Raw genomic sequence first — 21,394 nt, 5'->3', positions numbered from 1 at the left:
TTTAACTCTGAACATATCTATTTTATGCACTATACTCAAGTTACTGTACAAAACTGCAATAAATGACACTATACGACTACATATGTCTCTACTAGAAGACATCATCATAAAGGTGTATCTTTTTTAAAGGTCAACTAATAACTGCTAATGTATGTGTGAATCAAAATATTTTTCATTGGCCAAGTATACTAAAATCTAAATACAGTACACAATTATTATCTATGCTATGATTTACCAGGCCTTTAGGGGCATAAAGAATCTTTGCAAAGGCTCAGAAGAAAAACAATTTTACTGATAGTATTAAATGCTCTTATAAAATTGCCAATGGCAGATCCAATTTTGTTATATTTGTGTATATGAAATACAGTTGATGCCTACTGATGATGCATGACCTTTTATTAAAAAAATAACATTCAAATCTTAGCAAAATCATTTCTAGTATACAAAGTTGTTGTAAAGTTATGTCAGCGAAATGTAAAGTTGCAATTTACAAAAGCAGCAGTAAATTTTATTTATCATATGGACATATTCCTGAACTTAAATCATGGTTCTTGTTTCCCTTGAAAACAGTGCTTCCTGGGACAAATACAGGTAAATATTTTATTTGCAGGCTTTAGAAATGCAAAGAAAAGGCAAAGAAAAAAAAGTATATTATATTAATGATAAACTTGAACCTGAAAAAATTTTGAGTGATTCTATAAATCTAAAAATAATTTATTAAGAACAAAATCAAAAAAATAACAACAAAAAAAAATCGAGCTTTGCTGAACCAGACAATTCATCTTAGTAATATCAAATAAGTAAAACAGTGAAAAAATAGGTATCTCACTAGCAGAAGGTGGTTGATACTGAATTTGATTAACCCTTTTCCCTGAAATCAATTAGATGAATTTATTAACAACTTCCAAGAGGAAAGAAGTAAGAAACTTGTGGCTTTTGCCATATAGTGGTGTTTACTACCTCTTCAATCTAACTTGTATCCAGAATGTTTGTGAAGAGCAGAACTGTACGACCTCCGTACTCTGTTATGTACATGGGTACTGCTATTGTATGAAACAATTACACCTTTTTAAAAAAATCACCTTTTTAAATGACAGTTTCTTTCACTAAAGTAGAATTAGTTACTTTATAGAAAAATATTTTAACTTTAAATTAAAAAAATACTGCTCCTAAATAATTATGTAGGATCACATCTTCGTCTCATTGTAAGGAGAGAATATAATTCTGTATATTCGAATCCTAGTTTAACAGAAGTCCCCTGGGTTTAACTTTTAAAGAGCTGGCTGTATTTGCCATGGGTGCTATCTGTTTACAGACCCATGAATTAACACTGTGTCCCTCCTTTGGAGACACACAGATGAGACATTTATATACACACTGTACATAATGGTTCACAGATTAGCAGTTATTAGTCGGACTGTACATAGCAAACAACTTATCTGATTAGAATGATGCTTGAAGTCCTCAGTGCAAGTCAGCTTTTAGGTTGATGGCGCAAAGCCAAGTAAGACAGGCTCCCTGTTTAAATACGTAGCCCAATACACTAGATTAAAAGTACCAAATAAGACTGGAAACACTATTCTAGACATTCTGTCAATTTTGCTAACACTGTTGAATGTCTTCTTTGCCTCTTGTGGCTTCGCTTCTGGTTTTGCCTTGTTGGGTTCTGCAGTCGTAGCACTCTTGGAGATGGTTGGTAGCACTGAGTCCTTGGTAATATTTGGAGCATAGTTGGCAACAGCCACTGCATAGGCATTGTTTTTCTTAATGACAGATGCTTTTTCTTTTTTCTATTGGGAGACAGCAGGAAGTTAAATATTTCATGTGTATTTGCCAGAATAGACTTAATAAAACATAATTTCAAAAGTAAAAGAAACAAGCGAGCATATTAAAAAAAATATATATACCATGCCAATAAATTCAGATATAAAGAAAGACATTTCCAGTCTATCCAAAGAGAAGGTTGAGGTGACATAAGATTGCTCTTGCACCATCAAATGCCCTACTGAAGTTATGTGAGAAAGTCTCTGTTACTGTGATGGTAAGCATAACTGGAAAAGAGTTGGCCTCTCTGTAGTGGCTTTGCATCGTCTCCTTACAACAGAATTGCAAGTTATTTACAATGTTTTCTGTGAAGATTATCCATCATTGTAGAAAAATTAGACCACCTTTCTCACTTAAAACTAGCACAACTATTATTTGGGCACGTCATAACATGCCACTAATAAATAAATGAATTTCAGTTAAGGGTATACATTTTTTAGAGATTCTGTTTATGCATATATATACATAGACACACATAGAGAGAGGTCAGGAAGAGATTGCAATTAAATGAAAGAAGGAATCCTGACTTTAGGATTTAGAGCCGAGCTGAGATTTAGCCCTAGAACTATTTATTTTCCATCAATTACTGGTTAAAAAAATGCATAACAATGATGAAAACAGGACTAAGAACCTAAAAAACCACCAGAAGATAGAAAGAGTGGGATGGAATTATCTTAATGATGCTCAGAAAAGAGAAACTTAAGTCCTGCACCTGGAGAGGAATGAGCTATGCACCAGTGCAGGTTGAGGCTAATGGGTTGGAAAGCAGCTTTGTAGAAAAAGCCCAGGGGGTCCAGGTGGCCACCAAGTTACACTCAAGCCAGCAGGGAGCCCTCCAAGGCAAACAGCCTTCTGAGCTGCATTACAGAGTGTTGCCAGCCAGCCAAGAGAAGTGATTATTCCGCTCCACTCAGCTCTGGTGAGGCACGTCTGGAGTGCTGGATCCAGGGCTGTGCTTCCCAGTTCAAGAGAGACATGGACATAATGAAACTAGTCTAGTGAAGGACCATGGAGATGATTTAAACCCTGAAGCCTCTGAAATATAAAAGGCCAAGAGCACTGAGGCTGTTCAGCCTGGAAAAGAGAAGGCTCAGGGAGAGTCTTGTCAATGTATGCAAATATCTGAGAATAAAGAGGATGAGGCTTTTCCCAGTGAAATCTGGAAGGACAAGAGGCAATGAGCACAAAATGAAACACAGAATATTCCACTAAAGTATTAAATCTCCAATTTTTACTATGAGCATCACCTAGCACTGCCACAGGTTACCTAGAGAGGTTGTGGAATCTTCATCTTTGAAGATATTAAAAAACAATATCTAGACAATGAGCAACCATCCCTAGTTGACCCTGTTTGCACTACGGGAGATAAATTTAATTATCTCCAGAGGGCAATTCCAGCTTCACCAATTCTGTGTTGTTATGGGACTGTGTATGCTTTCAAAGGGCTAAAGTTCAACCAGGGGCAGTTCAATGGAGAGTCCACGTGCACACATGGGCACAGGGATGTACAGGGAATGAATCCAGGCTTGGGGTTTTAGACAAATACATAGGGTCACACACTAGCTCTGCAATAAGCCTGTAATGGTATAAATTGATCCAGCAACCTCAGACTAAGGAATTTCTAATAACCTACAGGAAAGAATGGAAAGCAGTTTCTCAGGAAGCAATATATATTATTTACATATACATAAATATAGCATATATAATTTATATATAAAATATAATACAATAATATAATGTAATTTAAAATATATGTACATCATTTAGAGAAAAACAAATAAATGTTGGATTTAGTCCATCTCTTCCACAAAATACACAATTAAGCAGATGAAGAAATAGTTAACTTCTGGATCATATAAGAAATCATCAGTTGTTGAATTGGTTTGTTCTGGTTTTTAATCTGCAGGAAGTGACACAAGGGAATTCTTACGACATTTCTCATATAGGTGCATTTCAATTTTTTACTTCCATGGGGAGGCATCTATTCCATTTCTAATTTTGGGTTTAAATTGAATCCAATTTGATATTTATCCTGGCCATCTAAAAATCTTGCTAAGATCTTCATGGTTTGGTGTTGTGCCCAAAATACCTTGTCTTAGAAGATGGTGTCACATAAAAAGAGAATCTGGGAATCAATTGGGAATTCAGCATTGTTATTGACTGCAGTGTGAAAATAGTTGATCAAATATGTAGCTTTTTCCTGCACCTGCTTTCCTGTGAGGCCAATTCCATGTCAACAGCACTTAGAGAATTTCCATACAATGTGAACACAGACAACTGTCACTGAGGAAACATATTTCATTTTAATTGGTGAAGAGTAAGCCTGGCTTTAGGTGTACAGATGCATTCAGCTAAAAAAAGAGCGAATTACCAAATCAAATTAGGAGAGGAACCCTTTAATTCGTCTATAACTCCTTCCTTTCAGGCACAATAGTGTGTTTTCAAAAGGTTTCTGTAATACCATTAATGAGACCTGCATAATAAAGATGAACCATATTTTTGCATGAGAAACTATGACTATGTTAAAAGCTTATCTTTTTTGCTAAGTCAGTTTGAAGAAAGTAGAGAACTGGACACAAGGATGGTAAATAAATCTTAGAATGCAATGGATATTATTGTCACTCCTACGGAAGGAATACTGCCTAGCTGCTAAACAGTTGCCCCTCCTGAGATCATGAGACAACACTGTCCTACTTTAAAGGAATGACCAAAGGATGAACAGAGAGTTTATAAGGACTCCCAACATTATCACCATGCCAGGGCAATGTGCCAGTCTGAAAAGCTTCACTCATGACATGCTGATAAACTTGCCCTGATTCACCTCTAGCAGGAGGTAACAGATGTTGAAGTCATGGCTAGTTCATGCCCTTCCAGAAGTCACAGGCAATTATGAAGAATGAATATTTCTTCTAATTCTCTTTTACTATTAACTGAACATTTTGCTTCTTCATGCACTCAAACTGATGAGAAATCAGTTAATGAAACCTGCTTCACGTTTATTGCAATCATTTAGGAGGCAAATAGAATTCTATCTTATTTTAAGAAGAATCACAGAAATCTGTGTATTTTTCAGAAATCTATTTTCATGGGCAATATCAAGGACTGAGATAGAAAAAAAAAAGGATAAAATATATTAAGTCAGTCAAAACGAGTGAGCTTTAATAATTTTTCTGTGTTAATACAGTTCTAAACTGCAAATACACAAATTTAGGTGTGTCCCCAGCTCATTCTGTTTGTGAAATGAGAAACTTTTTTGGGTTAAAACTTCATTCCATCACAGCTATACCATTATAAAGAACAGAAAATAAACGCATGACTGTGTTTCTGTGTACTTAAAGCATCAATGCATCATAGGTGAATAATACTGCACATCTGCTATCTAAAGTAGTTTTAAAATTGATGTTTAGCTATCATCAGGGATAAGTTTGAGAATACTGGAAGTATTCAAAAGTTCTGGATTTTGTTATTCACAGTACTTACATATATGAATAGTAATTTGTTTTTCTAAACCTTCCATACCCTGAAAATTAATATACATTATATAGTTCTGTATTTTTTATTTCCAACTCAATTGAATTTAAAAATAAAAAGGTGATCAACCAATACAATCTGGTTTAAATTTTTTGAATAACCAGATAAACAGTTGTATCTGAGAAGTCAAAAGCAAGACAGACAGATCCCAAAATAAAAAATAATGTTCTTGATAACTAAATCTGTATTAGTGAGACAAATGAGATTAGCTACATAGGGGCAGATATATTTTTCTGTTCAGGACAGAAAATACATCTACATTCTTTTGATTTAAAGCATCTTTATATATATATCTATATATATAGATAGATAGATATAAATATTAAAATAATTTATTAGAGCTGGTTTAGGTAATTGACTGGAAATAAGACTATTTCCTTAGGACTTACCTTATCATTGACTACACTTTTTCCATCCCAGGCCCATCCTCGTTTTGTGAAATAATTTACAGTTGCAAATTCAATTAATGCAGAGAATACAAATGCATAACAAACAGCAATAAACCAATCCATAGCTGTTGCATATGCTACTTTGGGGAGTGAATTTCGAGCACTGATGCTTAGTGTTGTCATTGTCAACACAGTTGTTACTCCTGCAAGGGGACACAAAAACAGAACATCAACAATTTCACTTGCATTTTGAATGTTAGCAAAAATAAACCAAAAAATATTGTGGCATATTTTTTAAACACAATGCAAATGCGGGTTTTTTTCTAAGTTGGTGACAAACATTGCTAGAATTATATTAAATACTTTTTCTGGAGTTTCCTTTGAAGAAATTTCAGTTCAATTTCTTGTCTAAATTTCCCTTTTTGTGCTGATGACTTTAGTTACAAAAATTTTTTTTTAACCTATCAGGGCAGGATAGGGTATTTTAAGGAACAAAATTACTAATTTCTTCACAGATACATAATATTTAGCAACATTAAAGTAATGATTAATAGGTTAATGTTTGGTAGCTGGCTTCTCTACAATGGCTGCAGGCCTGGGACCAATATTTACTGAAATTACCACACAAATCCACTCTTGTTATGAGATTATTTCTTTTTTTTCAGTGTCTTACTAACCATTCAGTGACATACTTGAAGACATAAACAGGGTCAGTTTTCATTCAGGTGACACGGATTATTTTCTAGAACAGCATTGATTTGAAGTGACAGATTATAACTGCATTATGTGTCACAAAACAAGAGCTGGTGATACATGAAGACTGTGAATTCACTGTGGCAGTTACTAAAAGAACTTTGCAATACTTTTTACATAATAAGGACCCAGGAAAAAAAAAATCCCTCCCAAAAGAATCAGGAAGAAGAGACATGGGAGGAAAGGAAGAGAAGAGTTTTTTTCTGAATCAGATTTAACAAGCAGAAATCCAAATCCATAAATACAGTCTCCATTCCTTAAGTAAATCAGTTCTCCCACCTCAGGCTGAATCACACTTGCACAAACTAAGCTATTCCTTTTGTTGCACACCATTAAGTATGTCTCCAGAATTAAAAGCAGCACAAAGTGATATACTTAGCACACATCAGCAAACCTACACTTCACTATGACAGGCAAAGGAGATGCCATGGCAGAAATATTAGTAACAGCACATCACAGCTTCAACAAATACACACTCATAAAATTGTTGTAGGAGGCTTCCCAAGAGAAAGGAAAGTCACTCTCCCTAAGCCAGACCTTCTGCTGTCAGCAATCTGTCACCTGGGTTTGAGAGAATATTTTCCTTCTGCTACAAGAGAAGAAGCAATTTTACCCACTGTGTGAAAGGGAAGAGAGGCAGCAATTGCATCTACTGATACCTCCTCAGACTTCACAATTTTCATCCCTCCCTGGAGTAAAGAATCTCCATCTCTGAAGGTGCTTCAGAGGGTGACAGAGCAAAGCAAAGTGGACTCAGCCTCAGTGCTCTCAAAGGTCTGTGCAGCAGGGAAAATAATGCACAGATACATCCTGCTGAGTCACACAGTATCAAGACCTTAGCAAACATAAACCTCTAATTGCTGTTTCTTCAGCCTCCATAAATTAAAGGAGTGGATTTGGCCTGGAATCAGCCACGACACTGTTGGCATCTACCAGCCTATACATGGAAAAGGAAGCAGCTATCATACAGTGCAGTATGAAAATCTGTAGACAAAATATATTTTGTAAAGGACTTAGTCTCTCCTAACACTTACAGAACATATGGCTTAATTATTTTCAGCACCTCGGGAAAAAGACAGCCTACCTTACATTTAAAATTATCACATGTAAATTTGAACACCAGTCCTGAGCTGCAGATAAATCATTATAATTATACAGAAGTATCAGTAAAGTGAATGTTTCTCAGATATAAGGTGATCTTATCCACATGTAAATATATACAGTTGCTAAGGTACTGCTCAGTTTAAATCCCACTTTATAGAATAAATTAATCTTCTGGAAACCACATTGACTTCTTCAGAAATCTGATTTAAGATTTACTGCTGGCCTTTCCTAGTTCCAGTTAAGACATTGTGAATTTAAATCTTGTTACTCCATGTTACCACTTGACAATTTCTCTAGAAAGTTCAGCAAGTTACACCACTTTGTGACCCAAATGCTAATCAAGCAGCACGCTGTCAGACCTTTGCCAACATACTTTCATTTACTCCTTCACTCGATAAATTTGGTGATGTTCAAGCTACCACAGTCATTTAACCTGAATTGAATGGGAAAAAATTGGATAGAAAATTTAATCTGTAATATCTTTCAGTTTAGGATTCTCTAGACCTTTTATATTGCTATTATTCTTCAGAGAAAAGGCATATGATTTTGCACATTACAGTTAATTTGAAAAAATCAGTTTTATCAAGTCTTCTTTATGAAAAAGGATTGAAAGGAAATTACGTGCCTCCTTGACACTGCTAAACCTGAGAGGATTGAAAAGTTATTAATGTGGAAGAACATGGTCAACTTGTAAAACAAAACTCATTTATTTCACAAAGATTTAACCTAAAACCCCATAAACCCACACACTGATCAGAACAAAACTGTTCCTCATTGCTTGCTCATTTCATAACACTGGTGAACTAAAATTGGTATAAAAAACAGGGAGTAGATTGTAGCCCCTAAAATGAAGTAGTCAAAAAAATATTTAAAAGGCTATGTAAAGACTGCATGATATTTCCCTATGATGCAGAAAAAATAAAGTTTAAATACAGGTAAAAAGCCCAGCATCCAGCTGATGTGGCAACTGAATTGATGCCAGAAGAAACAGTCATGTATTATTTTGTAAGGGACCATGAGCAGTCATCAGTTTGTCTTTGAAAAACGTCCAAAAAATAAACCACTGACATTTCCTTTCTCCAAAGAAGACCAAGCATTTTTAACTTAACAGAAAAGCATTTTTTACTTAACAGAAAACATCCTTACAAGGTTTGTTCTCAGCAGTGAAGCCTATAAAGCTAAATATCTGCTATCACTACAGGTTTATCCATTGCAGCCAAGACTGGAGCTATTTGATTGCCTGGGATGGTTTTTTGGATTTCTTTTATGGTGCTGCTTTTGAAATAGCATTTGCTTACAGGAGAGAGAAAATCCATCTCCAGAGCTGCAAATTCAACACTTTTCACCAGCACTAGACTTAGATATCTGGAAAATACCAGCTCTGTTATGCTTATAACTGTGGCAGAGGTAATCTGAAAAACTAGAAACCTCTAACTAGAAACACAGAGTGGAAATTGGAAGAGCTAACACATATATATTAAAGTTAAAATCTGTCATGATGACTACTTTATGCCCACATTTATGTGGAAAAGTCAGGGTACTCCTTGACAGGGACAAATTTTTGGACCCTAACTTCACCTCTTGTGTACTAGCTGATTTTTCTAATTTGAAGAGACTTTAGTCAACTAAACATATCCTAGCCTTTTGTGCTAGAATGTGGACACTTCCTTTGGAAGTGAAAGGCCTAATTAATGAGTTACCAAAGGACAGTTCTGTAATAAAGAGGTACTGTAGCTTTGCAAATACTTTGTACAAGATGTTTTAAATATGCTCTATTTCCTTTAATTTCAGGCTACTCATCCCACTATTTTATCCTTTCATCACAGAAGTTTGCAAACTTACACATAATGGTTGAAGAATATATCACAAAAAAGATTGATAAAGCACCTTTTTTTAATTAAGGAAATTAATTTAATTGTTCTATTTTTTTAACAGCAATTGCAAATGTGTTTTGGTAATTAGATATCCCAACCTGGTCCAAAAGCCAAAGAGACTCATAAGCCCAAAGAGATTCATGAATACGAATAACAGCAAAAACAAAAGATTGGTGACCATTTCAGAGATTCAGATTACTATTTAATTTTATCACTCCAAGACTGAACAGTTAGAATTGTAGGCAAAAGCTTAAAAATTCTGTATGTAGCATGATATTAAAGTACTGCACCATAACATTTGGCTGCACACTATGTTGTTTGCTTTTATTTACTCAGTGTCTATGTGTTACTAGAGAATGTAATACAAAAGGAGTGTACCATCATTTTGCTCGAACACCAGCAGGTAAGTCTGAATAACCACTGAGAGAAAGATTACAGAAAATAGCTCAAGCACTCTCTCTACCCCTTTTTACTAAAAGAACAACACAAACCAGCCTTTTTAAATAGCTTGAGAGGCAAGAACCTATTTCCAGAAAAGCTGGATTCAATCAATTGGATTCAAGTTGGGTAAGCTACGTATCCATACAGTGAAGGAGGTACCACGCTGCTTCACTGGATCAATACTGAGCAATGGAACACAATTTCCCATTGAGCAACACACAAGCTTATTCCCAAAACTGAATGGCATGTGCTGTTTACCCCAGCTCCAGGAAAAGTTGCATGCAATTATGCCACCACTGGAATATGAACTAGTGTCCTCACACATCTCTGGGTTGAGGAGATGTATTTGTTTGCAGACAACTCAGTCTCTTAGTAAGGACTAGTTTTCCACTACCCACTGCCTATCTCTTAGTTTTTCTAGATATTATTATATCTACATTTAGCAGAAATTTCCATTTAAGAAATTATAAACAGAAATGTGGTATTTCTCCAAAGGCACAAAAGATAATCTGCAACATACGAAAGGAGAGAAGAATAAAGACAATTGAGGGCTTTTTTTCATTGAAATGGGAAAAGGTACTTTGTATCTATGGAATTGCTGAAAAGGACGGGTCTCTATTATTCAATTCCCATGTGAAAATAACCAGAGAACAAATCTGAACTTTCCTTGGGCTCCTCTTTCTGTAGTGTCACAAATAAAAAGCTGCTTTGGATTTGCATGGCAAGGTTTTGGTAGTGGGGGGCTACAGCAGAGGCTTTTGTGAGAGGCCAAGAGTTTCCCTCATGCCTGAGAGATCCAAAGCCAGCCAGCTCCAAGAGGGACCCATCACTGCTGGCCAAGGCCAAGCCCAAGGACAACACTCTCAGTGCCTCTGGGATGACATATTTGAGATGGAGAAAAAATTATATTGGGCAGAAGCAACTGCAGGCAGAGAAGACAAGTGAGAATATGTGACAGAAACAGCTCTGCAGACAGCCAGGTCAGTGGAGAGGGAGTGGGAGGAGGTGCTCCAGCACCAGATAAGAGATCCATCCCCCTGCAGCCTGTGGTCAAAACCATGGAGAAGCAGCTGTGCCCCTGCAGCCCAGAGAGAGGGCCATGGTGGAGCAGAGACTGACCCCCAGCACATGGAGGATCCCAAAAAGAAGAGGTGAAGGCCTGGAGGAGGCTTTGACACTATGGAAAACCTGCGCTGGAGCAGGCTTTGGGCAGGACCTGTGGCTCCACAGGGGACCCATGCTGGAGCAGTCTGTTCCTGAAGGACTGTACCCCATGGAAAGGACCCACATCAAGAACAAGTGGAAACAGACACAGGAACAGAGAGTAATAATAAAATTATCACAGTCAACTGACAAAAGAACATAGCTACATCAATTTTAAATTCTTTACTTTCAACAATATAATAAATAATAAGACTAATTTTTGTTCTTTCCTGCTTCAGTTAACAAAGCATATATACCTAACTGCATTTATTTTATCATTCTCATTGATGCTCCATGTGAGTTAAAACACAGATAACTGCAGCACTAAGAAAAGTAATTTCTGATTTTCTGTCACCTGCATCTAGTGCTGCTCTTCAAATACATGTGATGCTTCTAAATGTTATGACCCATTAAAAATGAAGCAAGAATCCAATAAGCGACATAAGATTAGTTTTTTCTAATACTGTTGACACTAAACGCATAACAATAAACACATTACTAAATTAAACAGATTGTAATCTTGCACTAAATGAAGGCATTATGAACCAGTCTTATTCTCTTTCATTAAGAATGCAATCAGATTTATCTGCTAGAGAAAACACATTCAAGACTTATTTAATCAACAATGACAAAAGTTTCTTCTTCCAATCATTTAAAGCAAAGTTGAAGCAATACAGCATTAGGCCATAATTCATTTGGGATAGCGTAGGTCAACAATATTAAATAGATGCCATAAAAAAGGGATTAAAGAGCTCAACTTTAAAGTAAGCCTCATTATACCAACCCCTGATGTTAACCTAGAACTTGAAACCACATTGCAAGAGAAGAGAAAGGGGGAAAACTTCTTTCACCCACTAAATAATACATGCTAAGTGGTGCTTTGAGCAACTAGAGGTTATGTTTCTTTGAAAGGAACAGCATTCCAGTAGTTCACCCTTAGCTCTCAAGAAGATAATTGAATTAAATTTCTCACTGATTTTTGTTGATTTTCAAAAACATTTTGTCAAAACCAGTAACTTGTTTAATTATATTTTAATATTGATATATTCAATATACATCGCAAAGATGGGTATCTAGCAAGTGACTACTCCATATAAAAACCAAAAACTAAGTATGATCAATAAATGTGTAAAGGAATACCCCCTACAATTTTTGTATTCCCTGCTGAATGTAGCTTGTTTAATTAACAATGTAGTAAACAATTTAATGTAGTAGGGGCTTCTTTTGTCACTGGACAAAAGGAAGGAGTCTATTCCAAAGTATCACCCAGATGAAACCTTGAGTGCACCAGCCCAGCTCTAACTGACAAGAATATTTAAGTACAGTCAAAAACCACTAAAGAGCAATAGACAAACTTTGTCATGAAATTCTAACTGCACATTTTTGTAACACGTTCAGGCAAGAGACCAGAGGGTTATCAGAAATCTCAGTGATAACTGCTGCCAGTAGGTACGGAGAAAGACTGGGAGATCCACTTGAGGCTGTGTTTAGAGAGCCCATTGGCAGCTTATGCTGCAACCTCATCTGGAGAGTAAAAGGATGTTACAGAATAGCTCCTCAGGGAAAATCCAACCCAACCCAATGAAAAAGGCTAAGCCTGAGCAGCAAATGCTGCATGCTAAGGTTCTTCAACAGGTAGAGCCTGGATGTATCTTGTTTCCCTGGGTTCAGGATGCCAGTCTACGCTGGCCTGGAGGGGAGAGAGCCCTGAGCAGTGCACAGTGTTTTATTCCTGCAGGAATAAAATACTAGCACAAAACTGCTATGTCTGCAATAAGCCCATCATTCTTAGCAAACAGATTTCAGGTTCTGTGTCACTGAGTGGTGTGACACTGCTCTTGTGGCCCTCCTGTGCACTTCCCTCAAGACATCCTGAAGCAGGACACTTCGTTATCCACGTTAAACTAAACCCCAGGAGAGCAAAGCAGCAGGCTGCCATGCAGATACTACTTATTCTAAAATATATATATATAAATTAAACAGAAAATATAACAAGAACAAGAAAGAGGTGTGCAGGAAGTGACACATTTCAGGAAAACTATCCCAGGGCCTTGTTAACAGTGACACAGTCACAGAAAGTGCATTTTAGGAAGAGCAGATGCGAGACTTTTTTTGGAGAAACCAGTCACACTGTCCTAAATGTATTGGAGTGGATACAGAAAAGGGCAAAGATACAGATGTAGAAGGATCTGACAGTGTGCTTGCAAGGCTGGAAAGCAGGAGTGCACACTTTCATAATCAAAAATGGATAAATTCACAGAAGATTTTGAAGAAAAGACAAAAAAATAATCCCTGCCTGATAGCTGCCTGCAAAACCATGGTAGAATTCTGGTCCCACTGAAACACTGATTTCATCTGACTTCAATGAGACTCATATCCAAACCTGCAATTTTCACAAGGCTTTGTGTGGCATGTTCTCTACCAGAAGCGACAGTAAATGCTTTGTTGTGCATCATACTTAATATGCATTTGAGTTTGGCCTATTTTTTGAAGAGTACATGGTGTTTACTGATGACTAATCACACAATTTTATGCAGCATTTTTGAGGGCTGCTTCCACACAGACATTAATTTTTTTGTGCTAATCTATTTTTCTTTAAAGGCAAACAAACTAAATGAACTTTGCTTTGCAAATAGGAAAGACATTTGTTACTTTGAGAAACACCATTTTATTGCTCTGCTGAACCTGTCTGCTGCCTCACAGTAGTCTCCAATGTGAATTAGCAAAAAAGTGTTGGCCACAACGTCAGAACAGGGTTTCTTTAAAAGAATTTCAGCTTGAAATTTTGACACAAATAATTCGACAAATTCAAATTTAATTTGCCTAATCAACAAATAAATTTAGAAATTTGCTTATCTGCCAAGTACCAAAATACTTGGATAACACCAAGGTAAGATACTTCAGAAAATCATCTAAGTTTACTAAATTTACTTTTTAAATAGAAACATTATCATCTTTTTCTATTCTGTGGGTTTGGGGTTTTTTTAACTCTTAAAAGAGTCAAGGATACATGAGGACAGTTTGCTTGCATGTACTAATTTCCAAAATCTTTGGGATTCTCAGGAGATCTGAAAGCTGCAGTTGAAAGCTGTTTGGACTAGAAATCATATCACACTCTACTAACATTTTAACTTGAATAAAAAAGCCTATTACTTCAGCAGTACTTTCTAGTATGTTCAGCTATTGCAAACAGAGCTAATGCTACTCAGTGTACTCACCAAAGACTGTCCTGGCAGGTACAGACTCTCTGTTCAGCCAGAATGACACTTGAGACAGAATGACAGTCATGATACAGGGGAGGTAAGTCTGAATGACAAAATAACCAATTTTTCTCTTCAAGTGGAAATGAGCCGTCATTACTGTATATTCACCTAGGTGCCACAAACAAACAAAATACAATGAAACAGAAGATTACCATCTTAAGAAAGTTCATTTCTTTGATAAGATAAATTTTGCCATACTTAAAATGTTCTAGGGTTATATTGTAGCAAGGTATTTTGTAACAGAAAGCATTTTATAGAATATAAAGAAAGAATTTGCATACAGCTATTTCTCATTCCCAATGTATTCCATGAAAGATGTGTGTTAAGGAACTTCCAGGAACTCTTGTATTCACTGAGAAGTACTTCAGCCTTCAAGGCTTCTGCTCATAAGCAACTCTCTCCATTCACACAAGAGGTCTCTGAGAACTTAATCATGGTTAGAAAGCAGTCACAGGGATCCATCACAGCCCAGCACATGCAGGAGAAGAGTCTGGAGTCTAATAAAATAGTCCAGTGTTTAATGTCAAAAACATGATGGAAGGGAAACGTGATTGAAACCTGTCTGCTTGACCATTTAATAGACAAAATCTATATAATTTATAACATGAAATTTAACAAATATCCCAACCCTGGATTACAAACATTAAGATTTAACATGGATCTCCAGACAGCATTTTAAAAAACAGTTACTGAGGGCAAGTTCACCTCTGCTATCACAAGTTAATTATCATTTGAAAGAATCAGTGAAGTTTTGTGTTACTAGTATAGTACATGCCTAATAGATCACATTTCACAACATTCTTTTTCAGAAGGCTTTAACACCACCTGGAACACAGTTTTCACAGCCAGTAACTGCCTTTTTCTCCAGAATATCTTTTACTAACCTGTACTTGACTTAACTGTCTCTTTTCCAATTGTTTGGCCCAAAAGATCATACTGATTCAGTCTTGAACCATCTGGTGCCACTTGCACTGAGTCTGAAGCATTGTAAGTCCAAATGTATGTCACTTCTGAAGTTGTGTATGCATCTGTGAGAAACAAGGTAAAATATGTTTTCAGCAATTTAAATTAAACAGTGTTCATCAAAACTCACAGAATCACAAGAGCTACTTATTTTTCAAATAAAAACTCACCCAAAAGATTTTTAAATTATGCGATAAAAAATATCTTTGGCTGTTTAAAATAGCTTTACTGTTAAGTAAGTGCCTATTGCAGAATGGGAACAGGGCACTCACTTTTGATCTTATTAACCACAGTTTACTTCTACTAAACTACAAACAACATCTCTTCTACACTGTTAAAAGAGTTGCCAGAGATTACATATTATATGTATCCTATAATTTGTGACAAGGCAGATGAAAAGAAGGACAATTTGCAAAATTTAGGACACAAAATATTTTCAGTAAGTCATTCCTGTGTAGTTCTGACCTTCCATTGTCTCCACTCTCAGCTTTGGGGATGTTTCATGAGAATTTTATTATTAGTTGAAATCCAGACTTTAAAAAAAAAAAAAAATCACAGCTTCCCATATTTAAGTCTGGAGTCACCAAAACCACAACAGAAGCCAGCAGTGACAACGCTCTGGTACCTTGTCCTGCCTACCTTCATTAGTTGCCATTATTTTGGGGGACACACTGACATTAAACAGGCTGCTCTCTCAGTACATTCATGATCAAACATACATTTAGTCTGGTCTCTCAAAATAAACTAGTATGAAAGAAAAAAAAAAAAAAAAGTATATCCTGAAAGTGTTTCCAGTCTAATATCCTACTGACAAAGGGAATGAGAAAGGAAAAGGGTAAACCACTGATGGAAGAAGTTGTGTGTTCATTTTGATTGACTGAGACAAGTACATTTTAAATCTCACACCATAATTACAGTGCAATTAAAAAGTAAAGCATCATTACTGTTGGTCTGCAAACAGTAGCACTTGAGAAATCTCTAGAGGCCCAGAAAGTAGCTTCTTCACACAACAAGCCATAAATTGCACGACTAACAAAATCTAGCAGGTGGGTAGCAAGCAGAGATTTTTAACACTTCCCATCTATCCTTCCAGCTCTCCACAAAAATATCTCTGCTTTAATGCAAACCAGCAGCATGGGAAATTGTTGGTTGGTCTCCACTCTCTTCACTGTCAGCTCGACTTTTTGAAAAGAATAAAGAAAAGCAATCTATTAAGCTACAGCTTCTCCCATACATTCAGTTTGGCTTTTCTCTTATGTATAAAAAGAGGCATTCATACATGCTGATGATCCTCCTAGCAACGTAAGATTAGCAGCCTATGAAGAGCTGTGACAAATATATACCACTGGCAAACTTGCCTTAGTTAAACCAAAATCCTCAGGATTCCTGCTGATTTTCACCACTATTCATCATTCATAGTCTATCCTAGAATAAAAGCTGAAAAATGCACAGTTGTCTAGAAAATGAGTCCTAGGTAAAGAAATAAAATGTGTGTGAAGCCATTCAAAATGAACAGGAATCAGAGTCCCCTGAATGTGCCAACAGGTTGGAGCACAGGTGACTTTGAGGGAACTGAAGGACACTTTTCTCTTTAATCACATTGCTCACATTTAGAATTCCTCTGATTATTAGAAAATCATAGGCAGAGAAGAAAGAGCAAGCTGGTAAGAAAAACAAACAATCAAGACCAAAAAAAGACAAAAAAGTAGGATCAAGACCAAAAAAAGACAAAAAAAGTAGGTAGATCACAAAAAGTCTAATATACCTAGTCATAATGGTTTCCAACCTAAAACTGGTCATGAAGAAAGTAGCCTTTTAGCCTGAGCATGAGTTTCATTATTACAGCAGGGGTTTTTTTGAGGCTACATATGAGTCTTTTTTTCTGCAGCACCTTATAAATCCAACATGCCTTGCTGGGCACATATATGTAAATATTATTAGTCAGGAGCCAATTCTGGCTAACATCTCTGGTGTTAGTTATTTAGGCTGCATTATCTACTACCAATATAATATTGAGGGGGCAGGAAAAGTCTCCATGAAATGGTATTCATTCTAATGAACTTTTATCTCCATAGCCAAGATTTCATTCAAGTGTGGAAACATCCTCAGAAGCACAGGCTTTATTTAATTTGCTACAAACTCCAAGGAAAAGGCATATTGGATTATAATGGAGAGAGTGTGCATAGTGCTGTGACAAGCATCATGGGGTTAATGATGTCCTTAGTGGCAGCATATCCCTTGATTTCTATTCTGTGGTTCTACAATTATTGTACAGTCAGGCAGAATTTACAGGTTTTTACTTCTTTCCTCAAAAAAAAACTATTTCCTTTCCTGGGCCCAGCAGAGAATTCAGTCTGCAGCCAAACGAAACAAAACAAAACAAAACAAAAAAAAACAACAACAACAAAAAAAAAACCAAACCAAACCAAACAAAACAACACTTTTTGTGTACAAAATCCAAGAAATATATCTATGAAGAAGAAGAATGGCTGTAATCTGAGAAAGTGAAATAATGCTGCTGTTAAAAATAATACCAGTGAGGTCAAATTCCCCCTGTCTATAACACGCAGATGCACTAAAGAATGAATGAATTTTTTTATCACATAAAGCCATTGGTTATTGCCTTCCTTGAATAAGAACATTAAAAATACAGTTAACAATAAAGAGAAACTAAGTTGTTGAGATAAATTCAAAAAACCTGCTCACTGAAGTCTTAGATCTGCTCTTTGTTAATACTACACAGGCTACATGCATCCAGTTCTGTGTTCATCAGCATGATTTGCACACTGCAATGACAGAAGACCAGTGCAGTGATGATCAGCTGCAGGGTGTTAATTGTTAACTGGAGTAATAAAATCTTTTAAATACACTAGAAGGCACAACACTTGAATAGAGGAAAAAAAATTTTTGATGTGTCAGGGTACAATTTTTTTTTTTCAAAGTCCCACCTTGTGGCTTACATTTCTCATGTGTCAATTTACTGAAACAAAATTATGCTGTGAGGTGTTAGATATCCACTAACAAAAGGCTGTATTTCACATTATATACTTACAGCTGCCAAATTTCAGTGGGCATGAGTGAGCATCCATGGGGAAGTCCTCCAAGTGCATTGGACATTCAGCTTGGACTGTAAGCCTAAAAAGGCAAAAGACTTCTATGCATTTAAGTCATTTAGCAGGACAAGAAAATCAGTTCCACAGAAATGAATAGAGTTCATGCCAATTCAGTAGACTGAATTGAAATTTTATATTAAACAAACAAGAATTTAAATTGGCTTTTACTTCTGTTTTATGTGTTCCTTTGAAAGGCATTTACTTATCACATCAAGAACCGGTAAAAGCTGACCTCAAAATTATGAACAAAGGTCATTTAAAGAAAAATACAAATTAAGTAATGCCAGGTTATTAAGAACAATAATTTTCTTCTCATAATATTCTGAGGTACATGTGTGCCATTTCAGTTCTTAAAGGCTCATTAAAAAGGCATCTAAAATACAATTAACTTGCTAAAGAACCTTACTCCAGTCTTCAGAATTTAATTTTTTTACAGTTTGAATGGAAGATACAGATAAAAAATATTTGTGTTCTTTCAAAAGGTTTCTGTTGCTCATTCTCCATGTTACCAGTGATTATATTTATGTAAAGTGCATGTATGTTAACAAAGCATCTAATTTTGCCCATTTTATGAAAAAAATAAACCCAGCAATCTCCCAGTATCATATATGAGGATTAGTACAGTAAAAAATAATCTAAAACTATTTGAAGAAAGCTTTTCATGGACTTCCTCATTATTTTTAATTTAAAAAAATAAATTAAAAAAATAACAAAAAAACTCCTCTAAGTTTCTCCTTCCAATCCTGTAAGTCTTTTCTGGGTAAAGATTTTTTCTGTATGCCTCTTCATCGAGCCCCAAACACCAGTTACATCCTTCTGTACTCCCCGTTTTTGTATCCTAGTCATTGTATCCTCTGCTATTTTCTCCCAGCCTTCCACCAAAAATATTTCGTATTTCTACTCTTCCACTCCCCAGGAATGTTTATCTGGATTCAAGGGGCACTGAGAGAGAAGAATCAGCAAAGAGCTGAAGGCAAAGGAAAGAAGAGCATGAGCCTCTGATGTAAATCACATAATCATTTTATGTAGACGTAATAAAAACAGCTGTTTAAAATCTAGGCAAAACAGTTGGATCAGTGAATGCTTCAGTCTCCTACTCTGAGAACCAACATACTTACAAGTAACAAAAATGTTTAGTTAATTAAAATTAACCTGACCCAACTTATACTTCATAATGGTTTCAAACAGTAATATTATTGACAAAAGAGTTGCCAAATAAGAAATCGGTTTTATAAAAATGCTACTAATAACTGTATATATGTGGTTTTTTATAATTTTCATATTCTATATTCTATTTTCTAAGCAAATTTATTAGATTTTACTAGCTAAATATTTATCTTAGCTACAAAGGATGCACAAGAAGAAAAAAATCAAAGTTCTAAGTTAAATATTTTAATTAGATATAGAGAAACTCTAATTATGGAGTAAGATATATTTTCACTTAGCTCCTGCTGAAAAGACTTTAAGACCTTATAACCTCTTTATTCTTGCTCTATTTTTTATTGCTCCTGATCTTAATAAAAATTTTGCTTAGGATCTCACATATTCAGTACAATGGCTGCAGTAACAAGCTAAACTCCTACACTATTTTAATCATTCTAAGACAGTTGGTAAACTTTATCTGAAGGTCAAACAACTTTATTCAGGTTTTCAATATCTTCAATACATTATAAAAATATGAAAACTGAGGCACACATAGGAAAACTGATCTAACGCATTATCAGCCAAGAGACTTTTAAGAGAACTGAAAACATACATTTTTTTAGCTTGCTTGCTGCTTAGACAGAAACAAAATAAAGGAGAGCCCTCCTGAAATCTGATTTAATTGTTCAAATTTAAAAAAAAATCAGATGAGTAGAGAAGACATGAACAGACATGTACCTCATGGTGTACAAGAGTGTCCCATCGTCCTGGATTCGTAGAAGCTTGTTTGGCATCGTCATGTTGTGAGCCACTGACTTCTTCCCATTGTGAAAAAATGTATCTGGGGTCCAGATTTTGCTGGCCATCAGGTTGTTCAGTCGAAGAATGTTCATTGGGCCTTTAAACTTTAATCTCTCATCTTTCCACCGCTGACGGAAGAAAACATCTATTGTGTACTCCTGTAATGGAATAAAGGTGTGCTGGTTTTGACACAACCAAACACTAATCTGCTCTCTAAGAACAAAGATAGAAAAGCTTGGCTTGCAAAATTCCCTTGGTAAAATTGTCAAGGGGGAACAATCATCACGAGAATAATGAACAGGAAGTCAATGAATCAAGAGTATAACATTCTTCCTCATGATTGCTAGATGGTGTTTTTAAATATTGTTGTTTTTAAATATTTAAATATTGAAAGAGTTCAATATTTCAATATTTAGAATATTGAAATATTTAGATTCAAGATTTAGATGTTTAGATTTCAATATTTATTCACTATCTAGATTCAATATTTAGATTTCTGTATCTGATATACAAAGTATCCATTACATGGGTAATTTCAGCAAAGACAGTAAGGAAGGAAAGTAAGGAAAAAATACACAGGAAGACATTTAAATAGTTCATTCAGTATCTTCTCCTGTACAGTAACCCAGCATTTCAAGAGCATGGAGAATGGCTGAGCCTGGAATTAAGGAAACAAGGCAACCCATAAAAGGTACAGTATATACAAGCAGAATGATAGAAGATTTTTCCAAAGAGGAATGCAAGGCTCTGGAGTGGTGTGGAATTTATGAACGGAAGTACACAGGTAGGAAACAACATCTGATGATAACCAGGTGACACACACTGCCTGGTGAACCTTCCTCTGATGCCTAGTCCTGGGAAGGTAGTACAACTGGGAAAAAAGGGATGCAAGCCAAAACAGACTGATGACCTAGACCAGATGCCTGTGTCAACCAGCCCTTGGTATCCCATCTGGTGGGTTTTGCTGCCCTTCAGCTGGTTGCTGGCTGGGG

At 35.9% G+C, this 21,394-nt stretch overlaps 1 protein-coding gene across 1 annotated transcript in view; it reads right to left on the bottom strand.

The window, feature by feature from the left end:
• Positions 1 to 598: 598 nt before the first annotated feature.
• The window catches only part of GABRA2 (gamma-aminobutyric acid type A receptor subunit alpha2), a 58,345-nt gene continuing 37,549 nt past the window's right edge, over positions 599 to 21,394 (bottom strand). The window contains exons 4-9 of the mRNA XM_066317053.1: positions 20,340 to 20,560; positions 18,398 to 18,480; positions 15,267 to 15,410; positions 14,338 to 14,490; positions 5,745 to 5,947; positions 599 to 1,790 (exon numbers count right to left, since the gene is read on the bottom strand). Coding sequence (XP_066173150.1) covers positions 1,482 to 1,790; positions 5,745 to 5,947; positions 14,338 to 14,490; positions 15,267 to 15,410; positions 18,398 to 18,480; positions 20,340 to 20,560 — 1,113 coding nt within the window. The 3' untranslated portion in view covers positions 599 to 1,481. The remainder of the gene's footprint in view (positions 1,791 to 5,744; positions 5,948 to 14,337; positions 14,491 to 15,266; positions 15,411 to 18,397; positions 18,481 to 20,339; positions 20,561 to 21,394) is intronic.

The sequence above is a fragment of the Sylvia atricapilla genome, chromosome 4, assembly GCF_009819655.1.
Source record: "Sylvia atricapilla isolate bSylAtr1 chromosome 4, bSylAtr1.pri, whole genome shotgun sequence".
Taxonomy (NCBI): Eukaryota; Metazoa; Chordata; class Aves; order Passeriformes; family Sylviidae; genus Sylvia; species Sylvia atricapilla.
Note: the sequence above shows the minus strand (reverse complement) of the source record. Positions and strands in the feature narration are given on the sequence as shown.